Raw genomic sequence first — 11,767 nt, 5'->3', positions numbered from 1 at the left:
GTAAAGCAACGACTAGTTAAGTCAATTTTAAAAAGGGTATAGGCACAATCAGCAAATACCAATATTTTACACTTTAACAACAGTATAAGAAATATGTATATATCTGTCTGTTGACTTACGAAGCCAGCAAATGTACCGCAGCCTGAAGGAAAGCAGTTTACTTTTCAATATGAGATAATTCTCTTTCAAGAGGTTAAAGTTTAACAAGCTCCTTTGCTATTGACTATGTTTATCAGCAAACAAGAAAGAAATAACTGCCTCAAAACTGCACCATTTGCTTTTGGAGTAGAATTAAGATAAAGTAAGGCACCACAATTTCTACACCTTGAAGATGAAGATTTGTAACTGGGATGCTGAACACTTCTCTGGAGAATTGATGAATCAACAACAGTTTTCAATTCCACCTAGAGGAACAACTACAAATACAACATTCTGATGTCCATTGACAGCCAGACAAAGACTGGGCCATGTATAAAATGCAATTTATTACTGAAGAAAAACCTAAGCAATTCATATTAATACAAGTACAAGAGAAAAGATGACTAAATGGAATTCAATGTAAACAGATTTTATGCTAGAAATCTTCTATGTAGTCAGAGTTAAACTAACCAAAAATATTTTGTCTTGTCTGTCTGTCTTATTCTCATGAATAACTATGTATGTATCTGTTTATGTATGTATGTATATATGTATTATATGAACCCACCTCTTTGTGTCACATTTTTATTGTATTTTCTTCTATTAAGAAGCGCGCATGTCTCTCTATAGTTGTGAGGGTAACTTGACATAATGCATTCCCTAGCCCAGGGGCGGCTCCTGGTACAGTCGACATAGGAGGTGGCCGAGGGTGAAAATGCCGAGACGGCAGCACAAGAGACTGAATTATCATGACGTGACACATGCAATGTAAAACAATATATTAACGTCACACCATCATCCTCTAACCCCGGGACGCACCGGAGGTAGAAGCGCCGCGAAAAGCGGTCCGCCTCATTTCCTCGCCCATGTTCGCACGGGCAGCGTAATGACGGGAAGAACCGGGAAGCGCCGCGGCCACACACACACAACAAGCACATAATCTACCCTAACCTTAACCATCACAACTAACCCTAACCCTTACCATGACCTTATTCTGATACTAACTCTAATACGTCTCAACCCTCAAAAAAACAATTTATTTTGTGAGGCCCAGCCAAAATGTCCTCACAATCATGGTATTGAACCAACACTGGCCCTCCTAACTATAGATAGACATGCGAGCGCACAGTTGCCCCCAGGTCACCCTCCCAGTCGCGGGAGGCAGGCAGGCTGTGCCTCCGCGGTGTGTCCAGCAGGGGTCGCCGGTTGAGCGGCCTCGGCAGCAGGACGTGGAGCAGCAGCTCTCATCCAGTCTGCGGCTTCTGTTCCCAGAGCTGCGCCCATTAACCAGCGGTGCTCCATTTGCTGTCCCGCAGAACAGTGAGTATTGTCCTCCTGCTGTAGAGCCACAGGACACGTTCTGTCTGGAGAGAGGAGGCCTGGGACACGCGGGCTGGTTTTCCTCTGGATACCTGACGCCTTCCAGGGTTTGTTCCACCAGAAAGAATGAGGGCAAAGCACTGAGGCTGTGACTGGAGCCAATTAGGCTAGTTAGCTAGCTGCACTGCTGCTCACTGGGAAGTTCAGCAGAAAACCTCTCTGCTGACGCCGGCGTGTGCTTGTGGAGCTCGTTTCTTCCACTCGCAGCGGGATAACAAAGGTAAATATGAGTTCTGAGCGGTGGGTCGCGTCACCCCCCCACACACAGCAAACAGTAGCTGTTCGGCTAGCTAACGTAGCCGAACAGCTACACCCTCCAGCCCTGTCATGCTTTTTGTCCCCTGATTTGAGGCTGGATGCGGGGCTGCTGCGTCTGGACCGGTGCTGCCAGGTGTGAGTGTGGGTTTAACCTGTGAGGAGCTTCCAGGAGCTTCCAGGAGGTTCCAGGAGCTTCCAGGAGCTGCGTGGAAGCTGTTTGAACGTGTCCTCGCCGGGGTTGTTGGCAGACAGGGGGCTCGTGTTGACACAAAGCTGTGCTGTCACCACGGCCCTGCAGACTGCAGCTGGGCTTCTAGGAAACTTCATGATGTTTCCACTTGTTTTGTACACTCTCCGCCGGCCAGCACCTGATTTGTTTGAACTTACATGGATGACTGAGTCAACACAGTCGTTTTGTTTCATCTACCGGATCGGAATCAGGTTTATTTGCCATGTATGTGTACACGTATGTATGTGTACTTACACAGATAGACATACAATTAACCATACGCGACAAGAAACTAGCACAATATACACAACGACTCTGTGCAAATAGAGTTAAACTGTACGAGACAGTTGTGCAACGGGGAACAAGATGTGTAAGGGTGGAGAAAAAACCTTTAGTTACTCGGCGGATATGGTGGAATTGTGACCAGAGGGCACTAGTACAGTGGTGCAAAGATGCTCAAACAACGTGTTTCACTCTGTTCTCATGATCTGTGTTGATGTCGTTGTGTTATTAAGTATAGCACCCTTCTTTTCTGTGTCTGTTCATCAGTGAGTGAGCAGCTCAGACTCATGACAAGTTAAACACTCATTACAGCTGAATGACATGGCTGGAAGCACAGTGTGGTCCTCATGGGAGAGAAACATGCCCGGTGTCTCTGATGGTTTCATTAAAGTAACAAACTGTTGCTTGTCAGGGTTTCCAGATCCAAACAACTAAGAACAAGGAAAACAAGAATACAGCCTATAGAAAATATCTGACTGTTCCAGCTGAGTAATTAGTAACTGATTAAAATGTTAATGTTAGAAAATAATAAACCAAATAATGTCATTCCCAGTGCCGAAGTGTTCTTGGGCAAGATACTGAGCCGCAAATTGCTCCTGATGGCGGTACTGGTAGTGTGTGAGTGATGGAGACAGTGCTGCACATAGATAATCTGTGTGAATGTGTGTGTGAATGGCAAAATGTAACTGTAAAGTGCTTTGAGTGGTCATCATAACTAGTTTAACCCAGTTTTCTCTCCTTGTCTCTTTCCCCAGGGGATTTGTCCCTGTTGGTCACAACCAAACCACCTGCCTGGTGAATCGGACCTCCAGCTCTGAAGGGAAAATAGAGCCACGCGAGACGGAAACGCAGCGTTTGATTTTTCACCATGTTTAATCTAATGAAAAAGGATAAGGAGAGGGAAGGGAGTAGGAAGGAGAAGAAAGATAAAAAGGAGAGGATGTCTCCAGCAGAGCTGCGCAGCCTGGAAGAGATGAGCATGAGGCGTGGTTTCTTCAACCTGAAGAGGGAGGCTAAGCGTGAGTCCAAGAACAAACTGGAGATCTCCAACCCCATTCCTATCAAAGTGGCCAGCAGCCATGAGCTCACCCTCACTGACATTGAATCGGACGGCCTGAGCAACCGAAGCAGCATGGTTCTGGATGACCAGCTCAGCGCAGCCAGCTCCACTGACGACCTGAAGGGTGAGGGTGGAGGACAGGACGGACACCGCGGCTCAGTGCACGAGCGTGTCGCTCACTTCGGTTCACTTGCCAGGCAGAACTCCTCGCAGATGGGTCAAATGATGAAGCGCTTCTCCTTTTCCCAGAAGAGCAAAGAGGAGAGCCCTTCAGAGAGCTCCACCCCTTCGGGCCAGAACTCTGCTGCCCCATCTCCGCATGTGGAGAGCAAAGTTTTCAGCATGCTCCGCAAGCACAGCATCAAGCAGCAGCCTGAACCACCAGTCACCCAAAAAGTGAGCATCCCTGAGGTGGTCGACAAGACCTTCCCTGCACAGCTGCAGCTGCCGGCTGTGGTCGCACCCAGTGCGCCAGAAACACGTGAGCTGGAGCTCCAACGCCGCAACACGGGCGACTTTGGATTTTCTCTGCGTCGCACTACTATGCTGGACCGCAGCCTTGATGGAGGAGTGTACAGGCGTGTTGTCCATTTTGCCGAGCCTGGCGCCGGCACCAAGGATCTGGCTCTGGGGTTGGTGCCTGGGGACAGGCTGGTGGAGATAAATGGAAAGAACGTGGAGAGCAAGAGCCGAGACGAGATAGTGGAGATGATCCGTCAGTCCGGGGACACGGTGAGGCTGAAGGTGCAGCCAATCCTGGAGCTGAGTGAGCTGAGCCGCTGCTGGTTGAGGAACACCGAGGGGCTTCGCAGGGAGGCCAGACATGTAAGCATCTCGTCCACTCACTACAGTGTTGAACAGTTTTCCCATCTCGGTTGTCAGGTTATTATCTTCCAGTGTTTTTCTTGCATTTTTTAAGATCCCAGTGTGAGAGTTTCTTTCTTGACAGGCACATTGACTGCAGCAGATGAACAACACTTTCCCCTTTTCTCAGTGTTGTGGTCCTGCTCTGTTGACGAGTTATTACTGGGGCATCATTTGTAATCGTTGGGTCATGGTGTGGGAGCTGACGCTTGAGGGGTGCCATGGTTACTTTAATGAGTTTGGATTATTGCCTTGACTCTTGGCATATGTTAACATATGTTAAAATTGTGCTTTTTTAAGACTAATCTTTTACTACTGTTTTACACTGTTTTCTATATATCTAATATGTCTGTTCAGGATTTGGGAGTTCATGGTGCTTGCTGGTGTAAGAGTGAGATTTTAGAGCTTATTTTAGGACACTGGTAAAGAGCTCAGTATCCTATTCTTCTATTTTTTGCAGTGATCAACAATGGTGCACTGCTGTGAATCACCCACACACATTTTCTTTTACACTAAAAAGCCCTGTCTCTTTCAAACAGTGTTCATTTACTGTTTCAGTTTCCATTGTACTGTGTTTTATTTTCTTTTGAACCAACTTTTTCCATTATTTTTTCCATTGCGTTTTGTTTCATGTGGAAATTGAAAAATTTACATATTTATTTCTTTGCACTTACAATATTTGGGTTTATTCAGTGTTTTTTATTAGCTAGTGGTTTACAGAGGAGTTGGCACCCAAGCTCTATAAAAATGGATATAGATACAGGAAGTAGCATCATTGTTACCCCACAGCAGGAAAGTCCTAGGTTCTGGCCTCTGCCGGGGAATCTCTAAGTGGATTTCCTGCCCCAGTATAAAGACATTCAGGTTATACAGGTGACTCAGTGGTAAGATATTTTCAGTATGTACGAGCCTCTTTCTGTAGGATATTAGTGGGTTGAGATGATGAATGGATGAATTCATTATTTGTGTATAATCCAACAACCTCTATCCATAAAGCATGTTTAGCCCACATCATGTGGCTTAGATGTCATGCTTGTGTTGTTAATTCTACATTTAACTTATTTTAAGTGTTTTGGCTCAACACAAATGTGTTTAACTGATTTGCATCTGGCAGGTATAGCAGTAGAGCATTTATATTTGCACAGCATTTACTCTATCAGCACAACAAACAGCTGTTTTCATTCTGTCAAGTTGCTGCTTGATTAAGAGCTACTGTCGATTAAAAGCTAACATTCCTTAATGGACATATCACATGCTTCTCTGGTAGGCCCTTAATGTGAAAATCTGTGTAGATTTTTTGCTAACTTCTCTATAGTTAATAAACAATATGTTTATTAATCGTATTCTCTTTGAGGATATACTGCTGTCGCGTTTCATATCATTCAATGCCTATCTTTGGCTTTTGGTTTGAGACGTCACTGAATTTATTTGATAAAAAGCAGAGTAATTTAGTAAGTCAGTCAAATCTGTGTTCAGTTTGCAGATGTCCTGCATATGGAGTAGCTTAGTGTCCTCCAGTAGGCTCAATGTCTTGATCATGGCCTGTTTGGCAGCGTCAGAGGGCTTTCTTTGTGTCCTCCATTGGCTTTGGTTCAAGGGTCCTTGTGACACAGTCGGACTGAAAGGAGCTCTAACCCCCCCCACCCCCCCCCCTCCCTCCTCCCTTTCCACCACAATTGAATTCATCTGCTCTGGGAGGCAGGGAGTGACTATGTAGCCCATGTTGTCCTCTTCCTGACGTGAGACAGAAGCAGCAAACGGCTGTAGAAGCTCATGCTCCACAGTGGCTGTTTGTTGGAAAACTCCCACTCTACTTGTCTCATGTGACAAGCTGCTCTTATGATTTCCATTGAGGGAACAGGAAGTGCAGACCAGAGCATTGTTTATGTGTATGGGACACAAGCAAACACGCTTGCATGTAGACATTACATTGACTTGCATTCATTTCCTGGAGACTAATGCTGTTTCTCAAATCAGACAGTCTGTGAGTACACGCACATGTAGTATACACAGTGTACACGATATACTCAGTGGCATAGTGTGTGGATTTCCACAGGATGCTTTTTCTCAAATGAACGTGCATTTAGTAAAAACCAACATTTTACTTTGAATTATGCAATCAATGCAGAGCAAGGAGGACACATCATCTGTACTGATGGTGACTTATTCTCACATTGTTTGAAAAAACGCAAGTGGTCCCTCTCCTTCCACTGCGAAGTCAAGATGGTTATCGCTGAGACTGATAAGTGTCCATCATTTAAAATCTACGTTTGACTGTTTTGAATGCAACATCAGTATAGGGTACTTTCTCCTTCCTTATACAATTAAAGTAGCATGTGTGAGTATAGAATTACACAAATTGAGATGTAGCATGAAATTCAATTATCCATAACTTCCGCTTACTTACTTCACTTCCTACCCCCTAAAATGGAATAATTTGCATTATGGGAACTTCCATTTTGTCCTCACAAGGAAGGTCAGCCCACATAATGTGTGCGAAGAGATTTACGGTTCACATGTGTGTAGTACCTTGACCACACGCACACACCTCCCATACTTAAACATCATGAGCCTATCTCTGCACTTGATTTGTGTGTGTGTTAAACAGCAGGCCTGTCTGTGTCTGTTTGTCCACTTTAACAGATGTCACCAGCTTGACTGCTGGTTCAAATAAAGGCGAGCCTACAGAAAGGCCATTATTCAGTCCTGACAAAAGGTTTAAACAGGACACTGTTTCTGCCAAGTCACATAACTTCCAACACAAGCTCCTCTACATTCTCTGTAAATTACATTTACCAAAATGTTGCTTAAACATGTATCTGACACACATCAGTTATCATGTGCTACTTGATCTAGATTCAATGAGACTCTTGCCGTAAAGGCTATCAGCCTGATGGATGAATCATTCTGTTAGGAGTTATTAAAGCAACAAAAACATGAAATAGACGTTGGTGACAACTTTAATGAAGTAGTGTTGCTAGCAGTGTCTGTCTGAAAGTCACCTGTTACTGCTAAAAACACCACTTTAGGATCTATATATCTATTTTGATTCAACATATGCAACATCACTTCCTTCCCTGTAGTTTCATTGTAGATGGTTCCCAGAGTAACATTGCTGTGACAGTCAAAATTATGATTTAAGAAGTAGCTCATTCCAATCATGGGGTACAGCTAATGGTTTTTATGATGCAATGATTAGCTGATAATTTTCTTGATTATTAGATGTTAGATTGTTCAAGAAAATACAAAAAATGCCCATCACTATTTCTCAGAGCTTAAACCCATATCAAAGCTCTTACTTTGTGAGGATGGTGTCATTGTACCTCACACGTTTTAATAAAACAACATAGTGGAACAGTGTTGTGGCTGATCCCAGCAAACTGAAGCAGTTGAAATGATTTAGCAATGTGTCAGTCCATCTAAAGATGGTGCCTAGCGTCCTTCACGCAAACAACAACAACACATTAAGACTCAATCAAGATTTTGAAGCAGACAGACAGGATGCAGCCACTCTTGTAGCGATGACCAATACAGGGCAGGATGTTCTAAAAACAGCACAGTTGAGAAGTGTTAGGAAAGCAGGAGACATGTCCACCCTGTTCCAACAAATAAGACAATCACTTGCTCATGTTTTTTAAGGCCAGTTCAAGTCAACTTATTTCACTGATCTGGACAATTTCTTAACAATTAGTTTGTGTTGATTAATCTGAGTATTTACTGAGTGAAATGATAGGAGTACTTCAATATGAGAAGAATCAAATAAACCTTGTGTCTCTTTAAAGTGATAATTACTTGTGTCCTACTAGAAAAACATAATATATAGTGTATTTCATTCATTACATAGACTGTGGCAGCTTCCCATAGTCAATAATGTAGATTTCTCAGTGTTTTGCACCGTTGCATCATCGTAGAGCTGTTTGCAGTGTTATTGCAGTGCCTTGCTCTCTCTCTCTCTCACATATTGACCAGTCAGTCTTAGATGGACTTACCATCAGAAATTCCATTGCATCTATTGGTTAACCATAGAAACATCCATAAAGTTTTAACCCACTTGGGCAGAAGTCATCATAACACTCTTAATGCTTTAGCTGTGAATGTCCAGCAGGCATACCTATGCTTTACAACTGCCCTCTGTCCCTGCCACACGTCCACTGCCTAGTCACAAAAATCAACCATCTTCATAGGCCTGCGTGCTCCCCCAAATGGAAGAGTAGCATTGTCCTGAAATGACCACAGTCAGAAAAATTGTAATTTTTAAAGTATCCTGCAGACTGGCTCCCACAACACATTTATCATCATTAACTTCTTTTATCACCTACGTAAGCATTGGAAGCAGTCAGAGAGAGTCTACAGATCCAAGATAAGAAATTTGAAGAGTGCCAGAAGTAGCCTATGTCAAGGAGAAGGACAAAGTCTACAGCCCTGCACATTTGTGCAGCCACAGTATCTGAGTGCAGACCAACAGTATTGAGCAAACTTGCACGTGATCAGGGATGATCTGAGATAGAGAGCAGGGTTTTGAAGGAAAATCTGAACAGGAAATGAAGAAATTATGCTCTCAAAATGAAAGAACATGCAGTTGAATCAAAATAGGAAAGATACTCGTCTATCCCCACTGGTGTACCTTCAATAGTACCTGGTAATGTACAGATAAATTATCATTATTTTGACCCACTCAAGAGGCAATTTCATCTTGCTTCCTATTTTGTTTAGACGTCTTCTGATTCCCATAGAGAAACAATTTCCTCAGACATCTAACCATGTGGCTGTATGTCAGTGGTATACCTGGATATTCAATGGAAGGCCCAGCTAGGTGAATGCAATGGTGAGGGTAGTATGGACAAAATATGTTCAAGCCCAGTAAACTTGTTGGACATGGAAATGGTGAATTAAGATGTAATAGGATGGGAATTCCATAAAAAGTTGGATTATGTACTGTATGCATATCTTAAGCTCCTTGTGGGCCATAGCTTTACATGATATTTTGATCTATTCTGCACACCACTCTCCGAACAACTCTGCTTGCTAAGATGATAAACGGTGTGCAAACGCTTAAGCAAACTTATTAGCTTGTAAATCTGCTGGATTCGTAAACTTTAACACATCTTTAAACTCTCTGACACTTGAATCTAGATTGAAGAGGCTTGGAGGGAAATTATAGAGGCTAGAGTGTGAGAGAGAGAGGTTAAAATAGTAATAAGCCATCTTCACTTGTCTTAACAGGCTGACTGGGAACAGCGGGAAGTAGGCCTCTCCCTTTAGGTCTCACTTTGGTATTTGTGGAATCTGCTTTGGAACAAATAGACCACTTCCTGACCCTCTCCCCCTGGGATTCTCTTATGGAGGAAGAGGAATGAAGTTCTGAGGCTGAGGGCTAATGGAGGGGGAGAGAGAACTTGATGTCTGTGAATGTGGTTGATAAAGCTTTGTTTTCTAAGAAGTTGTTGGTTCCTATACAATGGCCTTAAAGTATTACGACTCTTGATCTCCTGTTGTAGATTGAATTTTAAATGGATCAAATATAGGTCTTTGAGAACAATAGGAAAAAAGATCATCTGGTCTGATGAAAAAAATGAACTCAGTTATGTTTGGTGAACACAAGGCATCGCTCATCTGCTGGCTAACACAATCCCTTCCGTGACCCATGATGGTGGCAAGTTACATCATGCAAGAGTTTTTTAATTGTGGCAGGGAGACTGGTTAAAATTGAAGTAAGAATAAATCCAATCAAATACAGAGAGGTCCTTGAAGAAAACGTTTTCTCGAGTTCACATGGCTGGAGGGGCGATGTTTAACCTTTTGGATTGACAATCACCTGCAGCAAACGGCCAAGAAAACCCTGGAGGGGCTGCAAGACAAGTCTCTGACTGTTGAGTAGTTCAGCCTAAGCCCAGACTTTAAACCCATAGATAGAGCATCTCCGGAGAGACCTAAATGTGACATTCACAGAGATTTCATATACAATCTAATGGAGCTTGAGAGGATTTGTTAGGAGGAATGGCTTCTACTGCAGTATTTCATTAGTGCAAAGTTTGTAGATTATATACTACACACTTAAACTGCTTCAGAGGCGGCTTCTACACAGTAATGAATCATGGGTCTAAACACTCAATAAGGAAATATTTCAGTTTTCAAACTTCACATGGATGCACAGGTGTTGCATCATGGAGGTAATTCCCATAATCATAAACAGCAGCAGTCCGTACAATCAGTCCAGCAGAATTTCTTGTCAGCAAACCCCCTCACTACTCACACTATACTTTATGGAAATAGCCACACTTGTCTGAAGAGCATAAAATGTCTTTATCTGTTGGTGAAACCGCATCATGATCCTGCATAATCTCTTATGTAGTGGTTGTGATTTCAGTGATATAACCTCTGGATTCTTTGTCTTTATTCACATCCCCTGGGCATCAGGCTGAGCGAGCTATTTCTGTATGCCATGATTATTTACATAACCACATACTTCAAATAAAAACATACTTTTCTGCGCAAAATCTGGCCATAAATGTCTTAAATCATGAACTGTGATATTCATGATTCGGTTTACAGTAGAATACTACTACAGAATTGATCAGTGTGTCTTGCCTTTGTTTTGGTTTAGCATATTTGCATTATAAATGAGAAGTACTGGTTTTAATGCTGGTGCGTTGCGGCTGAACCGAAAAGACTCTTTTAGGCTCCTCTCATTCCTCAGTGCTTCCTGTAACCCTAAGTGTGTGAGAGTTCATAGAGCAGTTATGTCTGGACGAGGTAAGAGACAAGAATGCTGCATGACGAGTTGTAAAAAATGAGAGACACATCACTGGTGACACACACACAACACACAATAGATAGTTGGAATTTCATCTATGCAGAAACAAGTTCCTAAGTTAGTCAGAACACTTCATGAAACCTAGAGCAGATGTCTACAAATATCTCACTTTAATCTCTTTCACACAGCCACACAAAATCTGAAATGATAGTGGGACATTAAGCCATGAGCCCAAAGTCAAAGCTTTCAATTTACCAATCTTTCTATATACCAACCATCACCAATGGTCATGAGCTTTGGATAGACTTAAACAGAATTAAATCATACATTTTGCACAGTAAAAAACGCTGACTGGATCACAGTCCGTCGGCTCGTCCCTGTTGCAAAAATAAATTCTAAGGGAAAACCGTGGGATGCATAGCAAAGCACATTGTGATTACATCTTCATTAGATGTTCAGATAAGTGCATGACTATTCACAATTAATCCCTATGATTGGTGAGACATTGTGTCGGACTAATTAGTGACCCGTCAGTCGTATGTGCCTGTCAGAGGATTATGTGCATGTGCTGCCACTGATTTACCAAACAAGAAGGTTAACCCTACACTGATAGGCTCTTAATCCTCTTTGCTAGTTTTTCACTGCTGAATTACCCTTATACAACTGCACAGAACCAAGTAGCTAGATCACGGTCTTCTACCACATGTTACAGTGAATTAGAAAGAGCTGGCCCTCTTACTGGAAGCTAATTATCATGCCTTCCAGGGACAGGGATTAACTGGTTCTGGGGGGTATGGTTAAA

The 11,767-nt window shown here is 42.8% G+C and overlaps 1 protein-coding gene across 1 annotated transcript in view; it reads left to right on the top strand.

Moving 5' to 3' along the window:
* The first annotated feature begins 1,424 nt into the window (after nt 1–1,424).
* The window catches only part of myo18ab (myosin XVIIIA b), a 118,207-nt gene continuing 107,864 nt past the window's right edge, over nt 1,425–11,767 (top strand). The window contains exons 1-2 of the mRNA XM_061072925.1: nt 1,425–1,738; nt 3,043–4,172. Coding sequence (XP_060928908.1) covers nt 3,156–4,172 — 1,017 coding nt within the window. The 5' untranslated portion in view covers nt 1,425–1,738; nt 3,043–3,155. The remainder of the gene's footprint in view (nt 1,739–3,042; nt 4,173–11,767) is intronic.

This window comes from Limanda limanda, chromosome 6, assembly GCF_963576545.1.
Source record: "Limanda limanda chromosome 6, fLimLim1.1, whole genome shotgun sequence".
Classification (NCBI taxonomy): domain Eukaryota; kingdom Metazoa; phylum Chordata; class Actinopteri; order Pleuronectiformes; family Pleuronectidae; genus Limanda; species Limanda limanda.
The sequence above is the reverse complement of the archived record's forward strand: the minus strand, read 5'-3'. Positions and strand labels throughout refer to the sequence as shown.